The 21,573-nt window shown below is 36.6% G+C and overlaps 1 protein-coding gene across 2 annotated transcripts in view; it reads left to right on the top strand.

Moving 5' to 3' along the window:
• The window catches only part of NAB1 (NGFI-A binding protein 1), a 45,574-nt gene that overhangs the window by 12,094 nt on the left and 11,907 nt on the right, over window positions 1-21,573 (top strand). For both annotated transcript variants that reach the window (XM_072742187.1, XM_072742186.1), the window contains exons 3-4: window positions 11,288-11,421; window positions 14,415-14,466. In XM_072742187.1, the coding sequence (XP_072598288.1) occupies window positions 11,288-11,421; window positions 14,415-14,466 (186 nt within the window). The remainder of the gene's footprint in view (window positions 1-11,287; window positions 11,422-14,414; window positions 14,467-21,573) is intronic.

The raw sequence follows: 21,573 nt of genomic DNA, 5'->3' as shown, positions 1-21,573 counted from the left end.
AGGGCTCAGCTCCAGGACAAGCTCCAGTCTGTTGGGCCGCGTTCCCGCCGTGGGACGACCCTCCCGTCCCTCTCCCAGTAACTCCACATTGGCCGCTTACCTGCGTGGCAGACTGTCCCCGCCTCATGCTGTGGGCTTCTTGGGGGCAGAGATCACGTCTGATGCATTTTTATGTCCTCAGAATCTAACACACCCTCCACATGCTTGGAAAACAAATGCATTTTTTTTTAAGTTAAAAAGGCTATTTTATTGCTGAATTTCTTAGAGTGTTTATCCTGTAGAAATAAAGCCTGTGGAAGAAATAAATGTCCAGTTGACTGTAGCGTTCCATGTAAGAACCTCGGATCTTCCCCTGGACGGGTACTGCAGCACAGAAGAGAATATACGTCTACTGCCAAAGATTCAGTTCTTACATGAGGATGTAAAGTAACGAAACTTATAAACTTTCAGATAGTTTTCTTTGCGTATATAAGTAAGGGATCACATTTGGCACACTGTCCTCTGAATTTCCTCTTTTTTAAAAGAAATTTTAGCAGTATACTCCCAGTACAGTATACTGTCAGATAGCTTTCCGAGGGAATACACATAGAGCTACCTTTTTTATTTCTGGGTTGCACTGTTTTCCATAATGTGAATGTGCCATTTTTAATTTATCTGAATCATTCACTTGGTGTCCTTTAAGGCCTTTCTATTTTTTTGGATACTAGTGTACAGTGGTACCTGGACTTTATATACGTGCTCCTCTACAGACAGACTTGTGCACGTTTACCTATAGAATAGATTCCAGCATGTAAAATTACAGGACCAAAGAATATATACATTTAATATTTTGGTCGATACTGCTATTCTAAAACAGCTTCTTCTATACTTTCGTTATTACATACAAGCGTCCATTTCTCCACACTCTTCCTAATACAGCATTTATCATTCTTTTTAAACTTTGCCAATCTAAGACATGACAAATTTTCATTGCTCAAATTTGCTTTCCTTACTGAGGATGAATATCTTTTATATCTATAACAGACATCCAATTTTATGTCCTTACCCTTTGTTTTAATGTTGAGGTTGTTTTTCTTACCTGTAAAAAATTTGATTTGTTAGAACATTTTATATTTTAAGGATATTAACCTTTTGTCTTATGTTGTAAACATTTTCCCAGATTATCATTTGTCCCTTGGCCTTTTGGACTCATTTGCCATGTGGAAGTTTAATTTTATGTAGTAGTATTTATTTATTGATCTTACCGTATTGATTTCATTAGTCTAATTCTCTATTCCTTTACCAGTATAGGATTACTTTAATTACTATAGCTGAATAATATATTTTGATATCTGGAAAGGCTGTAGTCTTGTTTTGTATCTTCTATTTCTTTAGGTGGTCATTTCTCCTTTCAACGGAAATTTTTATTTATTTATTAAAAGATTGTGTTTGAGAGCAAGTGAGAGCACAAGCAAGGGGAGGTCCAGGGGGAGAGGGATGAGCAGACTCCCCACAGAGCAGGGAGCCAGACGTGGGGCTCACAATCCCAGGACCCCCCAAAATGAAATTTTTAATGCATAGGTTAAATTTCCCCCAAATTTCTATTGGTATTTTTATTACAAATTGCTTAAAGGTGTGGATTAATTTGGGAAAAACTGACGTATTTACAGTAACAAAAACTCCCATATAGTAGTATAGTGTATATATTTAGATCTTTTATATTCCTCAGTAATTTTATAGTTCTTTATTCATATATCACATAGATTTTGCATATTTCTTATTAGGTTAAATACTGTGTAGTATATATATGCATATTTAATGTCTATTACATATATTTAAGTTTATTTTAATGCAGGATATGCAAATATATAAGATTTAAAGAGGATAAAATTGGGGGCACCTGGGTGGCTCAGTCAGTTGGGCAGCTGCCTTTGGCTCAGGTCATGATCCTGGCATCCTTGGCATCAAACTTCACATGGGGCTCCCTGCTTAGCAGGGGGTCTGCTTCTTCCTCCTGCTTTTGTGTTCTTGCTTGTTCTCTCCCTCTGTCCCTTTTAAATAAATAAATAAAATCTTCAAAAGGGGTAGGGGGGATATAATTGTAAATTAAGTTTTTTCCACTTTTTCTCAAATTATTATCACTGGTTGATTTTTGTACATGAATCTTGTTTTCAGCAATTCCATTATCTCCTCTTTTTTAAATATATGCTTTTAGATGTGAATGCATATTGGAGTTCAAAATAAGGAAATTGGTTAGTAAATGTCTTAAGTAACAGTGAATCTTGGATTTGATCTATTTTGGGCGTATCCTTTTGCAATTGTTGTATGTATTGTTGCCGTACAATGACAAGAATTTAGGAATCGATCTAGAAAATACACTTAGCATTATAATTCAGATATACTTTGATGCTTTTCATGACCCCTGAATTAATAAGCAGAATCTACTAAAAGGCCATTATAGTGGTCATCAATAGAAAACAAAGGGCAAAACATGTTGGCAATTTTAGTTTCATGCTTTAATCTAGTTTCATATAATTTTAAAAATATAACAGATGAAATACAAAGTTGAGTCAGTATTTTTATGAAAGTGTAAGTATGTTATAGAGATGACTCTAATAAACCAAATCAACCTCGCCTTTTTTCCCCCTTTTTTAAGGCCTAACCTACTTTTAAAAAATAGAAAAATTATTTCACACTTGGCTTATGCTAAAGGGTTCTTTGCTTCTTTGGATAAATAGGTACAGATGGTATTTAGGTAATGAGATTATCATGAGTTTCCCAAAATAAGAGAACTCTCAAAATGAATGCTCGTAGGCTGAGATATGGGGGTGGGGGCTTTAGAATATGTGGCTTGTATTTTTGAAACTTAGACCACTTGTTATTTGTAACTAAAGTATGAATCTGGTCCAAAAGTAGAGTTTAGGATAGATGTTTATGAATCAGGACGCTTCATTCAAACTAGTAACCATTCAACAGCTTCATAGAAATTATGAAATCTTGAGATAATTAAAAGAAAGAAGGCACTACGTTAAATGCACCTTCTAGATATTATTTTATATTTTCTTACTTGACTATTTAAAATGAATAAACATATGAGTTTTTCTAAATTTCTAAGATTAAAGAACAATACAGATTTGTCTTCAATTTCCAAACAAGAAAATATAGGACTCATTATTAATTCACTGTTAGTATTTGAGGATTTTCTTCATATACACCTTGTGGACACTGTTCTTTCGATCTTTCTTTCTTTTTTTTTTTTTCAATCTTTCAAGACACATAGCTGTAATACATAGGTTTGTGGATGAAAATTAAGACGTTATCTACACCTGAAAACATTTTTTCAACTCTGACAAAGTGCATAAAATTCTCTTTCTTGTATGCATTGTTGTACTTGTTTCCAAAGGTACTGTATGTCAGGCAGTAAAGAATTACGAAATTAATCATTGTTATAATAAACACTTTTTTTTTTGAAGCTAACGAATCAGCCATGGTCTTAAGACCTGGCTGGGGGGCAGCCTGGGTGGCTCAGTGGTTTAGCGCCGCCTTCAGCCCAGGGCGTGATCCTGGAGACCCGGGATCGAGTCTCACATCGGGCTCCCTGTGTGGAGCCTGCTTTTCCCTCTGCCTGTGTCTCTGCCTCTCTCTCTGTGTGTCTCATGAATAAATATATAAAATCTTAAAAAAAAAAAAAAAAGACCTGGCTGGGTATGGCCTGGTGTATAGGGGTCAGACCATTAAGATAGTGTGAGTGGCTGGGCCTAAAACCACACTTATTTTTGGTGTGAGGCAGGTTCTAAGGGGCAAACCCCCAAAGTATTAGGAATAGGACCAGCAGGCAGGATGTTTCCTCTCTCCAAAGGTGTGTTATGTGGTAAGCTAGACAAGCAGCACGCGTTGTCTGATCTTTCATCAGTGAATGGATGAGGAGAGAGAAGCTAAAAGTTGGGAATAGCAAGGAAGTGGAGAACGTAGGAGCTTGGAATATTCAGAAATATAAGCAGGTAGGGACTGCGGCATTATAGAATATGTGTCAGATAGCAACTTCCAACCAAAGAGTTCTGGAACTCAAAAGGTGCAAACAGGAGGATGTGGAATCAATCAGTGGGTGAGTTGTAGACTTCCTAGAAATCCTACAGGAACTGAAGTGCATGTGTTAACCAAGAGAAGGACCTGGGCTCACAGAATATGCCACTTTTAGGTCAGGTTTCCTTGTAGTGTTGAGAAGTCAAGGCTGAAGCTCTCACAGGAGTCCAGCAGTCTTAGTTCTAAGAGGGGAGAACTGTTGAATCAGAGAACCCCATAGACCCGAACACATTATTAATAAGTTATGGTGCTTTATTCTAACCTCTTAGAATGCACAGATTTCAGCATCAAATACTAGAAATGTTGTGATTTTTGTTATTTTAAAAAAATGGGTTATAGGATTATTAGGGTAGTCTGTTTTTGAGTCAATCTTGGTAAGATGTGCATTTCATCTAAGTTTTCAAACTTACTATCATAAAGTTATTTATAGTTTTTAAGACCTAACATGATTTGTACATTTATCTCTTATTTTTAAAGATGTATTTGCTTGAGAGAGTGCGTAAGCATGAAGTAGGGGGAGGGGCAGAGGGAGAAAATCTTCCAGCACATTCCTACGTAGCACAGAGTGTGATGTAGGGCTCAATCCCCAAAACCATAAGATACGGATCTGAGCCAAAACAAAGAGTTGGATGCTTAACAGACTGAGCCACCCAGGCGCCCCCATTTATCTCTCTCTTTTTTTTTTTTTACCTGATCAATTTTGCCAGAGGTTTGTCTGTTTTATTTATCTTCTCAGGGGTCTGCAAACTATAGCCTGTGGGCCAAATGTTGCCCACCTCTGGATTTTGATAGTAAGTTTGTATCAGAACACAGCCAGGCCAGTTTGTTGCTGTATTGCCTGAGGCTGCTGTTGAGCTATAACTTCAGAGTTCAGTAGTTATAGCAAAGACAGTTTGGCCTGTTAAGCCTAAAATATTTACTCTCTGATCTTTTACAGAAAAAGCTTTCCAACCCCTGATGTTTTTGAAGGAGGAACTTTAGGCTTAGCTGATATTCTTAGTTGTGCTGTGTGCATGTGTGTGTTCATTGATACTTTTCTTACAGTTTGTTTTATTGTTCTTTTCTAACTTAAGTCAGGTGCTTATTCATTGTTTTGTTTTTTTTTTTAGCTGTTCTTTTTTATTTATTTATTTATTTATTTTTAAATTCTTATTTTAGCTGTTCTTTTTTTTTTTTTTTTAATTTTTATTTATTTATGATAGTCACACACAGAGAGAGAGAGAGGCAGAGACACAGGCAGAGGGAGAAGCAGGCTCCATGCACCGGGAGCCCGATGTGGGATTCGATCCCGGGTCTCCAGGATCGCGCCCTGGGCCAAAGGCAGGCGCCAAACCGCTGCGCCACCCAGGGATCCTCTTAGCTGTTCTTTTTTAATGTAAGCAATCAAGGCTATAAATTCTCACTATATGTTGATTGAGTGTAATTCCCTGTTTTGGGATGAAGTTGTTTTTTTTTCCCCCAATTCTGATTACTTCTCTTTTTATGATTTATTACCCATGATTTATTTGAAGTGTTTTTTAACTTCCAAGTATAAGGGCTTTTCTTAATTATTTTTCTAACGATTTTTAACTGAATTACATTGTGGTCAGAGCACATGGTTTGCATAATGCCAAGACTTTAAAATTTGTTGAGATTTTAGTTATGGCTCAGTATATGGTCAGTGTTTTCTATGTGTTTCTGCAGATAGAAGGTTCTGTATGTGTCTGTTTTAACAAGCTTTTTCTAACAGCTTTTTTTGTCTGCTCTATCAGGAAGAGTTGTGGATGAAGATCAACTACTGTGATTATGGAGTTGTCCATTTCTCTTTGTAATTTGCAGTTACTGTATTAATCTTTAATAACCCATTTTGCTTCAATAGCCTGTTTTGTTTGATACTGATATAAGTACATGTGTTTTCTATTTGTTAGTAATTATGCTTGTTACATCTTTTTACCATCTTTTTTTATTTTCAGTTTTTCTGAGTCCATTTTACATACATCTCTCATAAATACCAGTAGTTGAATTATAAAAACTCTAGGCAAATTTTGTGTTTTAACTGGAACATTTGGCCTATTTATGGCTAATATTTTGAATTTATCTCCCTTATTTTATTTTGTATTAGTATCCCTGTCTTTAGATCTGATTTGCTGTTTGGAATTAGTTTCTTTTAGCCTGAAGTACATGTAGAATATTCTTTATTTTATTTTATTTTTTTCTTCTTTATTTTATTTTAATTCAATTTGCCAACAGGAAGTGTAGCACCCAGTGCTCATCACATCACATGCCCTCAATGCCCGATATAGAATTTTCTTAATGAAGGCCTACTGATGGCAAAATCTGTCCTGTCCCAACCCGCTGAAAAATATCTTTATTTTGCCTTCATTCTTAATTGCTGTTCATTTTGGGTATCAAATTCTATATTGTCAGTTATCTTATTAATTGAAGGTATTTCCTTGGCTTTTGGTTTTCATTGTTGGGTTTACAAGTCAATGTTAACTGACTGTTGTCTGCTTTTGAAATCTTATGTTTGCCTCCACCCCAATTTTTTCCCTCTTTCTCAGTTTTTCTTGGTCTTTTTTCCTGTATTATTATTTCATCATATTTTCAACTTTTTTTTTTATTTCTCTAAAAGAAGTCTTTTGAGGGTTTTATTCTGCTGTTATTTCTTTTTTTGTTCTGTTTTAAAAAAATTTTTTTTTTTTATTTCTACTGGTTTTTACTTTTGATGCCTTATTTCTTTGGATGTTTTATGATTTCTGTCTATAACTCCTATTTCCTGGAACTGTGGGAATGTTTTGAGGCCTAGGAAGAAGATGGATTCTCCTAGAGATTATTTGCTTTTGCTTCTACCAGGCGCCTGACTTCTGCACAATACAACTCTGAAACCCTGTGAAAGAAATCCTCAGCCCACTTAGTGTGAATTAGGGTTGAAAATCATGTGAGGGCTGATTTGGGGTTTATGAAATCTCAAGGGAGTATCTTGTTTTCTCCTACTCCGTAACAGGGTTTAAGACAGGTAATTTCCCTTGAATTCTCCTGGGAGTACAAGTGTATTTAGCTTACAGTGGGTATGTAGTGGTTTGGGATTTTAGCTTTGTGGAAGGAGGCGGTCTTAGACTCTTCACCTTTGGTAGATCTTGGGTTTTTCCTCCTATTTGCTTTCCATATTAACCAGCCCTGTGAGGTTGTGAAGTCTGGAGCTCAGGGTCATCTGGTTTTAGCAATTGTCCTCAACTTACTCCTTTGGAGATACCATCTTGATTCATTTTAGCCAGAATAGTCCTTAACTGTTGTCTTGCCGTCTTATTGATGCTTTTAAGATATTTTTCCCTTCCCAATTTTATCCAGCATTTTTAGTTGTTTTCTGTGAGAAAGCCAGTCATTCCCTCCATATGCTGGAAAGGAAAGCCTTGATTGCCTTTTGAGCCTTCCTTTCACACAGCATTCTTATTGCATTTTTATGCTAACAAGACTAAATGGAAAGTCACAATCATTTGATTGTTAAAGATTATAATTTTAACTACCGTAAAGAAAACTTTAAGTCTAGTTATAACTTCTAGAAAACTAACTTTAAGAACTATTTAACATAAAAATATGAAAGGAATTTTGATATTTTTAGTCACAAAAAGGAGGACTAGGAGGAAGTAAGCCAATTAGAATATTTTATATTTTTAACAAAATAGAAACAGAGGCACCTGTGTGGTTCAGTTGGTTAAGCATCTGACTCTTGGTCTCAGCTCAGGTCTTGATCTCAGGGTCAAGTTCAAGCCCCATCTTGGGTTCCATACTGGGGATGGAGCCTACTTATAAAAAATAAAAAACCCAGAAATTTAGAATTTTTTCTTTAAAAAAAAAAATCTTAAGTAGGCTCCCACACTGGGGCTCAAACTTATGGGCCCTGGGATCAAGACTCACTCCACCACTGAGCCAGCCAGGTGCCCCTAGAAACTCACAATTTTTTTTTCCAAAGATTTTATTTACTTATTCACAAGAGACACAGAGAAAGAGGCAGAGACACAGGCCAGAGGGAGAAGCAGGCTCCCTGTGGGGAACCTGATGTGGGACTCCATCCCAAGACCCCAGGATCATGACCTGAGCCAAAGGCAGACACTCAACCACTGAGCCACCCAGGTGCCCCAAAACTTAGAATTTTTAGAAAGCTAGTATGGTACTGCAGTAACTACTGTATTAGAGTATTTGTATAATTTTTAAAAAATTCTTCATAATAGTTACTGATTTAATTTTTAACAATTTGGAGCATGAAATACAGAAAACACATTTTTGAGGGAGAACCCTGATAAGTCAGCTGCTTATTGCAACTTGGGGTGAGCTATAGTTATTTTTGCAGCCTCAGTTTTAATACCAGAAGTTTCCCTAAGGGCTTGGAGAGCTTAGTCTACTTTTTTGATGTTTGGAAGCCTGACTACAGTAACAAAGGTTGTGTTTTGGGTTTCTGGTAGGATGATGGAAGGAATACTAGAACACTATTTTTCGGTTTATGTTGAGTCTTTTCTGTGGTTGTGCAAAAGGGAACACCTCTGAAATGTCCGTTAAAATACCTTACTGACAATCTGAAGTTCTCCATGCTAATTTTAGGGTATGAGTACAAGAAAGAAAAGGCTACATAAAAAGGTGCTTGAGAAGGTCTTCAAGGTCATTGTAGCTACTGTTAAGCTGAAATTGAAATTTATTTAGAAATTCATTCTTTAAAGTACATTTTAGGGCAGCCCCGGTGGTTAAGCGGTTTAGCGCCGCCTTCAGCTCAGGCCGAGATCCTGGAGTCCCGGGATCGAGACCCACGTCGGGCTCCCCGCATGGAGCCTGGAGCCTGCTTCTTCTCCCTCTGTCTGTTTCTCTCTCTCTCTGTCTCTAATAAATAAATAAATCTTAAAAAATGAATAAATAAATACATTTCACTTTTAGCTCCAGTAACATTGTGCCTTTCAAAAGCACTTAGAGATTGATCTATTGATGAGTCTTTAGGAAAAGGAGGGAGGACTGAAAATACATTGTTCCTCTTATGCTTTCATATTCAGTTGTGGGTGTAAAATAGAAGCCCTGGGTTTATTTTAACCTTGTCTGTAGCAAGATTATTTGAGAATTAGCCACTATAAATTACAGGTGGAAACCTGAAAAGGGGGATGTTAGATATATGATGATATCATATAATACATTTTAAATGGTTTCAGTAGTTAAGTGGAAAAAATAAAACTATTAGGATAAATTAGAGGAGAACCTTTATATTTTATTAGGGTGAGAAGGGAGTTTCTGTGCATGGCACCCAAGACAAAAACTGTAAGGCTAATGATAAACTATGAAAAAGAAAACTGCTGCATATATAGAGTTAGTGCTCCTAATGCATAAAGAATTCATAAAGTCTGTAAGAAATAAAATGGTGCAATAGAAGAAACCGGCAACTGCCATGAACAAGCAGATTTTAAAATAATTTAAAAATATAAGAAAAAGGTCAAGGAAAGGAAATGTAAATTATAACCAGATATTACTGAAAATACATGAGATTTCTAAAGCTTTTAAGATAAATAATCAGTGTTGCTTGATTCTGGATAATGGATCTTCATATAATTGTTGGTAGTGTTATGATTCGGAGCAATTTTCCTGGAGAGTAACTTGGTGAAATACATGAATCTTTTACAATTTAGTGTGTTCTGTGATCTAACAAGTCTATTCTTAGGAGTTTATTCCAAGAAAATAATTCAATATGTGTGCAAAGACACAGTTAAGAATGTTCTTTGCAGCTTTCTTTGTAGCACATGATAAATGAGGGTAGTTTTAATGTTCAGAGTGAGGTTGATTTAAATAATATATTACTCTTTCCTACAATGAACTATTATATCTAGATGGTAAAAATGGTAGTGTAAAAAATATTTAAACTAATATTTCAGTCAACAAATATTTATTGAGCAACCCATGTCGGATACTGATGCACACAAGCCAAGTTTCTACCTTAACACATGATAAAAGTAAAAAATACAGCATACATAAGTAAAAAAGGCAATTGCAAACTATATTCACATGTATGTTTCTATGTACATAGAGATATTAGAATAATATACATTAAAAATATTAACAGATGGAAGGCTTGCATTCTGCATTTCTTTGCTTTTTTTGCTTCTCTGTACTTCTGAAAATTTTAAATACAGAACATTTTTGGGAACCATGTGGGATGCCTGGGTAGGGAGAAAGTAAATACTTGGTTTTTTTATGAAAGGAAAATAACTAATACTGAAGAACAACTTTGTGCCAGGTGTGTCTCCTCATTTATTTCTTGTTAGTTCCTTGAGGTAGTTCCCGTTTTGTTTATCCTATTTTTGCCTCTGAGAACACTGAGGCTCAGAAGTTTTTACATGCCAGAGTCACACAGATGGTAAATGATGGAGCAAGACTCCCCGCAGCTCTGTCTGCCATCAAATCCCTTTCTCTTTTTGCTGTTAATCATGCCTAGAACGAGTATGTTTCTTATTTTTAAAAAACAACGGCAATTCCCTACTTCTATTTAAATTGGCAAAATTATGTAAAAAAAGCCTTTTCTGATTTATTAAACAATTCAGATTTTGAATATCAGATAACATTTGCTATTTTGAATTTCAGTACAAGGTGTTCTGTCAAGTAGCAACTCTATTCCATTATTTAATACTTAAATAAAAGAGTGGAATTAGATGAAATTTAGAGAATTAGTGACTCCAAGACCTTGATTTTCCTTTATAGTTCTAATTTGCGATAACCCCCTTTTTTTAAACTAATTTGATAAATATTTAACTCAAATCATCAAATTTTTATTCCTTCCTATGAATTTTCAAGTCAGTTCACATTGGAAAAAAAGTATCTGTCAGACCATGTGTACTCACTTTTAGTTAGGGAAGTATTATCAACAAACATACCAAATCCTTGACTTTTCATAAAACAGATACAGAACATTTTTTACTTTATTTTTATTTTGCTTATTTTCAATAAACTCATACCTAAACAAAAATAAATTAAGCATATAAATAAAACCAAGATGACTATTTTGGTTAATTTGAGTTCTGAGAGATGGTAGGTGATGTGATTTTTCTTCTGAAATTAGGCATTAGCACTAATAAGGAATAAAGAAAGACGCATCCTGACTTTCATAAACTATGATCCCATTCTATAATTATGTGACATTTTTATATCCTTAAGTGAAATGTTTTTCATATTGATGAAATAAAGATGTTTATAAGCTTTAAATTTTGTTTTGGATACACAGCTCACTGTTAATGAAGCGGCTGCTCAGCTCTGTGTGAAGGATAACGCCCTGCTGACAAGAAGAGATGAACTGTTTGCCCTGGCGAGGCAGATTTCTCGAGAAGTCACCTACAAATATACCTACAGAACCACCAAGTAAGTGTGTAACTAACTGACAGTATCACTTGATAGAAGTAGAACTTACAACACTACCCACTGTTAGAATATAATAAGCATTTTTCAAAAGTAGAAGTGTGATGTGATGATGGTTCTGTAAAATTTTAAAGAGTGAAGGGACTTTTCAAAACATTGCTAATGTGGTTTTTGTTGTTTTGTTTAATTCTCTTTTCTTTCTTTTGAAAGACAGTTCCCTAGCACTATAGCATTGTTCTGGTGGTGGTTGTAAACCTTCTTCTCACAACAGAAGCTTTGGTTTTGAGTGTGATGATGGGATTTAGTTAGTCAGCATGTATAGATTTATTTGTATACCCACTAACTATATGAACTTGTTGAACTCTTTGAGGAAGCAAAGTGGTTCCTTTTGCAAGGTGTTTGCAATCTAATGAAGTTAGTTCAATAGATGAAAAGACTCCATTGACCCGTGTTTAAGGGAAAATTGGAAGATGCCAGATTACATGGACTATGGACATGTGTTTGAAATACGGAAGTGGAATATGGAATATTTGAAGTAAAAAACCTACATGTTGAAAAGCAATGGTGATTTTAAAGTTTAATATAAATACATCTTATTCCTCATCTCATCTTCACTTAAATCCTAAGCCAAATTGTGTATTACTATTTTGATTTTGTTCTCTTCTTCCACATGGACCCTGATTTCTAGTTTGCCGTCAGTTGTGTGTCCCACTGCTTCTCCAAGAAGATGCAGATGACCCTTTGCATTAGAGTCATTGAATGTGTGTTGAAAAGCCACATCCTGAGTACCCTCCCCAGCCCTAATAACTCACAATTTCTGGGGACGGAGTCTTGCAATCCAAATTTTCACAAGTGTCCCAAATTACTCTGTTCCTATTGAAGTTTGGAAAGCCACTGTTGAGGCCTTTGCTGTCATCATGATTTCCCCTAACTCATAGCAGCTTCCTGGGCCACCCTGCCTAAAGGGTCCACATATTTACAAACTGCCACAAAGTAAAAATATGCAGACTAAATGAACAGGCTCAGAATATACAGCAATATTGTGGAATTATTTATAATATTTTTTTAAGTTAGGTAATCATGAGCTGATGTAGTGATTTTTTTATTTTTTTCACTCTATTATACATTTTCTGACTGCTTTATTTAAATAATCTAATCAAAGTTATACATACACATGATTTAAGGAGACATATAGTACACAGAGCTTATAATGAAACTCAGCAGTTTCCCCACTCCACCCTTTTCCCCTTCTGAATACCACACCCCAGAGGCAACTGCTTTCAACAATTTTTAGCTGTTTCTTGTAGTATTTACATTTATGTACTTTTTAAGTTAAATATATTTTTAAATATGTAACGTGTTTACATAATTTAGAAGCCAAAGCTCTGTGAATACATAATATAAAAAGTTACATTCCTCTTCTGGTCTCTTTTTAACTTCTTCTCCTCAATGTAAATAGTTTTACTAGTTTCTTTTTCATCTTTTCAATGTATGTTTATACATTTGCAGATAAAAATATGTTTTCTCATTTTTACCTTTTTTCCAAAAAACAATAGGTAGTATGTATGCACTTATTCTGTATTTTGCTTTTAACATATCTTGGAGATCTCGTCATAGAGAGATACATACACACCTTGCTCACTATTTTTTTACAGCTGCATGGTATTGCATTATGTGGATTACTATGATTTTTTTTTTTTTTTTTATTTATGATAATCACAAAGAGAGAGAGAGAGAGAGAGGGGCAGAGACACAGGCAGAGGGAGAAGCAGGCTCCATGCACCGGGAGCCCGACGTGGGATTCGATCCCGGGTCTCCAGGATCGCGCCCTGGGCCAAAGGCAGGCGCCAAACCGCTGCGCCACCCAGGGATCCCTACTATGATTTTTTTAAAAATATTATTTATTTGAGAGAGGGAGCGAGCATGAGCAGGGGGAGGGGCAGAGGTGAGGGAGAGAAACAGGGATTCCCCATGTGAGGCTCGATCCCAGAACCCTGGGATCATGACCTGTGCTGAAGGCAGATGCTTAACAAACTGAGCCACCAGGTGCCCCCAGCATGGTTTATTTAACCAGTCTTCTGTTGGTGGATACTTGAGTTATTTCTAGTCTTTTATCATTATAGATAGCACCATAATAAATAACACCATACGTATTGTGTTGATTCTGAAATGTACTTTTTTTGACATTTTAACATCTTTTGAGGGATAACTTATAATTGATAGCTTATTACAGTTTAATTGGCAGTAGTATTTCATATATCTGTAGGTATCTTTGGGATAGAGTCCCAGCAGAGGGATCTCTAGGTCAAGGGAAAATGGATCTGTACTTTCACTAGGCAGACAAAATGCATTTTAATCCTACATAGCCCTGGGATGCCCGGGTGGCTCAGCGGTTGAGCATCTGCCTTCAGCTCAGGGTGTAATCCCGGGGTCCCAGGATCAAGTCCCACATCGGGCTCCCTGCAGGGAGCCTGCTTCTCCCTCTGCCTGTGTCTCTGCCTCTCTCTCTGTGTGTCTCATGAATAAATAAATTACATCTTTAAAAATATGTGTGTGTATACACACACACACACACACACACGCATATATAATCTTACATAACCCTAAGCATTCATCTTAAATGGCCACTTTGGTCATTTTATTCTGGTGTTCCTACTGATCCATAAAAAGACAATCATGCAATACAATCCTCCTTGATTTTTTTTTTTCCTTTTTCATTATGTGATGATCATTGCATGTTTATTGAGTATTTTCTTTGTTGGGAACTCTTAGATAGTAGGTCTTTTAAAATGTTTAATTGTGTCTGCATATTTCCCTAATGTTAAGTAGAAATAATGAAAAGTCTCTTTTGTTATGTCAGTGTTCATTATGAATGTCTTACTTTTTGGTATGAGGGTTTCAGGGCTATATGTTTGGGTGGAAGTTTATAGATTGAGATGTCTTTAGAATAAGACTTGTTACCTTCTCAAGTTTTTCTCTTTTCCCATTCCATCCAGGTCAAAATGTGGAGAAAGAGATGAATTGTCCCCAAAAAGAATTAAAGTGGAGGTAAGATTATGCATTATATTTTCTTATGCTAATGATGTTTACTTACTAGTTCAAACTGGAAAGGATGTTCCATAAACAAATGAAAAAGGTGAATTGTGGAATCTTTAAAACAATATAGAATTGTTTATAGAATTGTTGCCTTGAGGTATCTAATTTGAAGTAGGATACTGAAGAAATTCTTAGAAGGAAACAGTAATGAGATTGATGTCCAGTTTATCACAGGTTGATTTGTCGATAGGTATTTTTTACAGATTTAAGATTTTGCTGGTTAAATGATTTGTTTTATGATCTTATATCATTAGTCATCAAATACATTTAGAGGAGCTAGAGGGCGGAGGGGAAGGGAGGCAAGAAGACTCTCCACTGAGCTGGGACCCCAAGCTTGGACTTGGGCTTGATCCCAGGACACTGAGATCATGACCCGAGCTGAAATCAAGAGTCAGATGCTAAACCGACTGAGCCACCCAGGTGCCCTGAGGCTGTCTTGATTGTAGGCCTCCAAGAGGTAAGGTGGGAGTTGAGCAACAACAAAAAAAGTGCTTTTCTTAGGGCTGTCAGAACTGTAGAATGGTTTCAAAAGTACTGTTCCTTAATTTGGATTGAACGTTTTTTTAAAAGGCCAGTCTGCAGCAAGCAGTGTAGAAATTTGAAGTTTGACAGCTCCTTCCTTTTTTTTCTTGGACAAGGGGATGAAGGTCCTTATTACTCTCTTAGTCATCTGTTATTTAATTTCAAGTTAGAGCAAATAAGCTATGTTTGACTACCCTAAACTCTTCTCATTTTAATGAAGCGTCTGTGTGGACTAATGTTTCAGTCATACTGAAGTCACAATGCTCTTTTAAAAACATAAATCCCTTTCTCACTTAAATCTTTCCAATGGCTTACTACTATACCTAGTGTAAAATCTACACTTTTTCCCAAGACATCTAAGACCTAACATGATTTGACTCTAACCTTGTATCTCTAACCTCCTCTCCTACCACACTTCCCCCTTCTTACTGTGTCTCAGCTACACTGACCCACTTTCTGTTGCTGGAATATGCCACACTCATTTGTGCCTCAGCGCTTACTGTTTGTTGCCCTACCTAGATCTTCCCATGGCTTCAGCTCATAGCCGAGAGTTTCCTTGACTTCCACGCCTCCCTTTGTAAAAGGGCACCCTTACCTCAAAATCAGCTTTAGGCTCATTCTCCTGGTTTGTTGTGTTTTCATAGTACTTAACTGGTATCTGAAATTATATATACTTGTTTTTATTATAAGTCTGCCCCATTAGATAAGACTCCAGCTCTTACCTGTCCACTACTTTATAGTCAGATTTGATCATAGTGCCTTGTACTTAATAGGCACTTAATATAAAAAAAAATAGGCACTTAATAAAATCTTTTGGGTGAATAATCAATGGCTATGATGATGAAGCATCTTTGACTTCTTGAGAACTTTAGCCTAAAGCAGTGGTTTTCAAAGAAGAGAAGACTTTTGTCCAAAAAAGGCCACACTTTAAAAAATTGTGCTTATATTTTTATTTTTAATCAACCTCACTGTTAGCTCTTTGTAATGTTTAAGGTGGGTTAACCTCAGATATGCAAAAAACTTGCTGAAATTATCCAAAAGGCCATTAGAAGATAATCTAACTAGTGAAGTAGTTTCCATCCTATTGCATCCCAAGATCATGAACAAGAGAGGATCCCAGCGACTCTGCCCCTGAAGGGATGGCAGGTGAACATAGACACCGCTAAGAAGGCATGTGCCATTGAAGGATTTAGAGGAAAGACGGTATAAAACATGCCTACAGACCAGGAAAAGTAGTCACCTGCTAGCCTACAAATTCTGTCTACCTTTCTTTCTGTCCACCATTGGCTCTCTGTGTGACCCTGACTCGCACTCATGTCACATTTAGGCCCTGGTTTCCTTTGTTGTCTGTGTTCAGAGATCACTGTTGTACATTGAAGTTTGAGATCATGAATCTCATGGCCTGTTTGAGCTGTCATTTTTTTCTTGTTAGGCTGTATTGGTAAGTCTTTCTGACCTTCTCATTGGCCCTTATCTGAAATTTAAGCAAAGTGTTTTTTGTATCCAGTCATAACATTTTGAGTTTCCTTTTAGTAGCTCAGAATGTTGGGTTACTAGCATTAGATGTCACCTTTAAATATGTTCCACTAGAGATAATTGAATGATGGTTCTGTTTGGTTAGTTTATTGTTTTACTAGCGTTCACAAAGCCACTTGAACAGTTCTGGACTTAGAATTAAGATAATCGCTGTTTCCTTTTTCTGTGAATAACAGTTTTAACCCTTCCTAAATAAGACAAGGGTGACTCATCAACTCAGGCTACTTTAAATGCTCTTATAGACACTAAATTCTTGATTTTTGTTTCCCAGAAATAAATAGGGATTTGAGCTTTGAATTTAGGACAGTAGTTTACTTCTTTTGCTGGTTTGTTCTAAATGTTTTGTTTTTGCTTGTTTTTTTAAAAGCACTCATGTATGATTGGGCAACAGTATCTTCAGAGTATGTGTGTGTTTTGCATATGTGTACCTACACATGTAGCCAGTGTAATCCTTTGCAAAATATACAGTATTGGCGTCAATCCTTGTTTAAGTTCTCTGGTGTACTCTAATTCAGATCAAGATACCAGAGCTACTCATTCGGTTCTGGAAGCTGATTCTGAGACAGGTAGTGAGTGATGTGTAGGATTGTAAACTCCCTTAATGACATTTCATCAAGTATTAGTGCATTGTTTATACCTCTTTTCTATGTGGCTCCCAGCGAGGGGGAGAATTCCTGGCAAGAGGAGAGATTAAGGGAGGCTCTGTTGAGGGGATAAAAGAAGGGTAGAGTTTCAGAAGGTAAAGGTGTGGGGTTTCAGAAGGTAAAAGGGCATCACAAAGATACACTAGCATGGGCAGAGACAGAGCTAAGAAAATAACTACACATGTTCAGAGAACAATGAGACCAGTTTGTTTGGAATTTATAACTGATACCAAGGACTTCATAAGTAAAACTAGAAGGATTTTAGAATTCTTTGAACATCCTGTTTCTTACTTCATTTGAATTACTAATTCTCCATTAAAAGAAAATCCTATAAAGATAAGCTTAATGCATTATAAATTATAGCAGATTACTAATTACTAGGCCCAAATTAATGAGAATTTTTCTTTCATTTTCATTTTTATTTTTCTAAAATCCATGATAATAACCAATTAACACACATGCCAAGTTACTGACTTTTTTTATCTCAAAAAAAATTAGTTTTTCTAGTGAACAAAAAGAAATGTAATATCCAGTAGACAAAATAGAAATCACATAAAAAATAGACATGTAAGGGAAAGAAACATTTTCTTGCATGCCATTACCAGTACATTAGGACACTCATAAAACTAGCACTTTGTTCAAGCTTGGTAAGATGTTTTCTTCTTGCTAAATGCTGTGATTTCCTGATCTGTTTGTGGAAGGTTGGATAGAAGTTTTAAAATCCTTGTGTGATTTTTTTTTTTCCCCTCTTATTGTGTAGTAGGCTGTTTCCTTTTAAGGATAGTTAGCTATTTTTTTGTTTTTGTTGTTATCATTTAATACAGGATACGAATTGTAGTGAAGTACTCGGAATAATCTGTTGTCCTTAAATAGCATTCCTTTCTATAGGGGATATTAGACATTAAAAAACACAAGAGATTTTGAACCTTCTATAATTCTGAGAATAATGCAGTAGACATGGAGGAAAAAGCCTGCTAGCTTGGAAAGGCCTTAGGGTAACCCATCATTTGGAATGAAGCCTCTAAGGAAGGCACCTTTTCAACCTTTTATGTTAGTAAGTGAGGTTTGGGGGTATTTCTCCTGTCCCGGCTGGATAAATAGCTTGCCCACCTGGAATACAACCCTTTGTATGGATTCACTTTCAGCTAAAATGGAAATTAATTATGTTTATTGCTTGCTTTTTCTTCAGAGACCTCAAATCTAGCTCTGGGACACTTGGAAAAAATAACTTTTTTATTGAATCTGTTAATGCCTGTCCCTGCTAGGCATTTGAAATTCATTATCACAAACCTTCTTGTTTATCCTTATGTGGAAGCTTTATGATTTCCATTTATAGCCAAAGAAACACCAAGAAAGTCTCAGTAACTTGCTCAGGTTGCCACATTGCTATCCAGTGGCAGAGCCAGGGCTTCAAATCTGGGTCTGACTCCTAAACTGCAAAGCAATACTACCTTCCTGGGTGCTGATGAGCATTCACAAAGCACCTTCCGTGTAAAAAGCACTGTTAGGATTAGAAGGCTGAGTGTGTGCAGAATTGGTAGTCTTTAAATCCCGAGTGGCATTTACCAGTTTCTATTTCAAGGAGGCATACCCAAACATTATTAAGTTTGGAGTGGAAAATTTAACAATATAAATTACAAAATGTATTTAAATTTAAGACATTGCCATTTTGACAGACAGTTTAGGATGAAGAAAAGCACTGTTGGAAAGAGAGTAAGTCAAGAAAAATTAGTTTGACTTATTTATGTTGTACCTATGACAGTGTATTTGAGACAACTTGACAGCTAGTTAAAGGAGATGAAAAACCAACACCCGAAGTCCCTGGTACTCTTGTCTTTTAAAAACATTAATTAAAAGTGGATTCAGTTGATAGCCTTTCTTTTTCATTAAGAACATAATGTGTTGTACGAACAAATCCTGTCATTACCTCCAGTGTTGTAAGTAATATCTTGGAAGAGAGGAAGAATGTGTAAGAGCACCTGTCTTGGGACTGGCCACGGGAGCTGACTAAATGGGCTGTTAGTGTTCAGATCTCATCTGTAGAATTTCTTCCTTCACTGAAATTGCTGAATACTAGGCAAAGAGATGGGAGGTGACAGCATTCTTGATCCTGTGTGGGCTGGGAGTGCAAAGCAATCAGAGATAACTGGATGAAAGAAATGCAGTTTGTTAATAGAGACCAGAAAGTCAGAGAATTGGGGCTTGAAGAAGAAAGACTTAGAGGAAACATCTGCTAGCAGTTCCAGTGGGATGGGGGTGGAAGGAAGAGGCAGGGGGAGGGAAGAGGGTCAGAACATCCACCTACGCTGTTACTAAGTTTGTTGAAAGAAAGCTGGTCTAATTTGATGTAGACTCTTCCCCTCTGGATCAGAAAAACAGAAGCATTACAATCTGCTATTCATATAGAAAGTGTGAGTAAAAAAAAAGAAAAGAAAGAAAAGAAAATGCACGTGTGAGGCTGAGAACATCTGGTGGAACAAACCATTTTAAAGACAGCTAAGCAAAAAAAAAATAAAAATAAAAATAAAGACAGCTAAGCAGTGGCTTTAAAGTAGCTTGCTGGTATCTGGTGGCAAGGTTGGGGAGGAATGGGGGTGGAGACCAATGGGATGAGAGTAATTAGGTCATGAACAGCATCCCACCCTGTGTCTTTTATTTTCTCAGTGCTCAGAATCAGAGTCTCCCCAGTATGGAAACACTATGATTAATGGCAGTAGCCAAGAATATGACATGAAGATAAATTGCTCATAGCAGTGGTACAGCTGGTTCTGGAGAAAAAAAGCTTGAGAGACATAACAAAAGTCCTGCACCAAACATCATGTGAAAGAGACCAGTTTCTTGGGAATGTTCTCACTCTTGTTTCTAAGCCATATATTTTGGGGTACCTGAAAATGTAGCTCCTCAGTCCTGTAGTTTCCCATAATGAACTATCAGAGACTGTGGGAGCAAATCAGAATGACTAATGTACTCCAGTCTCAGAGAGACCACTGATTACTTGGATATTGCCGTTTATTGCTTATTGCATGTTTTTACTTCTCTTTATTAACAAAGGAGCAGTGTCTTATTTCCGAAAATTTTTCACATGTGGAGTTTGAAGTCCTCCCCTTCCAGCTTTTCCATATTCTCATGGTTGAATAATCCAGACAATGGTGCCATCGTATGTTTGTATAGCAGTGTGTACTTTGCCAAGAGTTACCATTTGCATTACTTCATTTAATCCCCACAAATCTCCACTGGGTGGATAAAGCAGATGGTTTCATCTCCATCTAAAACTTGGGAACACTGGAAATAAGGAGGTTAACTTTCCTGCCTGGTATCACACATCTAGTTCTCAACATAAAGACTAGAACAGCACTGGAATATTGGAGATTCTGGCCTGGACACACTCCACCCAGGGCATGTTGAGAAGCTGGAACTGTATATTGTCCTCCTCACATTCATATTGGGCTTTAAGAAACGCAGATCTGGTTTGTTTCTTCCCCGAGACCCTCAGTGGTTTCTGATTTTAAGACAAAATCTACAGGTTTTTTTTGTTTTTGTTTTTTTAAATCTATAGTTCTTAACATGGCTTTCAAGGCCTTATAGAATTTGGCCCTGCGTATCCCAATTTCTCTCACCACTCCTTTCTCAGTGTATTCCCTTGTTAGCTATATTAAATATTGTATGGCTTCCCAAGTGTGTTGTCCTGTTCTTTTTGCCTCCAGGCTTTGCTTTGCTTTGCTTTGCTTTGCTTTGCTTTGCTTTGCTTTGCTTTGCTTTTCTTTTCTTTTCTTTTCTTTTCTTTTCTTTTCTTTTCTTTCTTTTTTTCTTTCTTTCTTTCTTTCTTTCTTTCTTTCTTTCTTTCTTTCTTTCTTTCTTTCTTATTTACTTTAAAGATTTATTTATTTATTCATGAGAGTCACAGAGAGAGAGAGAGAGAGGCAGAGACACAGGCAGAGGCAGAAGCAGGCTCCACGCAGGGAGCCCGATGTGGGACTCGATCCCAGGACCCCAGTATCACGCCCTGAGCCAAAGGCAAACGCTCAACCACTGAGCCACCCAGCTGTCCACCTCCAGGCTTTTCTGTAAGCTTCTGTCTTTGCCTAGAGTTCTCTTCTTTCAAGTCTTATCCTAGACATCATGCCCTCTCAGAAGACTTCCTGACACAGTGTCCTCCACTATGTTCTGGATCTCTTTGTCCTTTTCTCTCAGGAGTCATTGAATCCCTAGCATTGAGTACAAAGTCTAGAACTTATTAGGCAAACAAGGGGTTTTTGATTAATGAATAAACAAGTGTTTTCAAATTTCCATTGTTCTTTCCACTAAAACAGTTCCTACCAAAATAGTATTGCTGATTTTATTGTTTAATACCCAAGAT

The sequence above is a fragment of the Vulpes vulpes genome, chromosome 16, assembly GCF_048418805.1.
Source record: "Vulpes vulpes isolate BD-2025 chromosome 16, VulVul3, whole genome shotgun sequence".
Classification (NCBI taxonomy): Eukaryota; Metazoa; Chordata; class Mammalia; order Carnivora; family Canidae; genus Vulpes; species Vulpes vulpes.
This window is presented reverse-complemented; position numbering and strand designations above follow the sequence as displayed.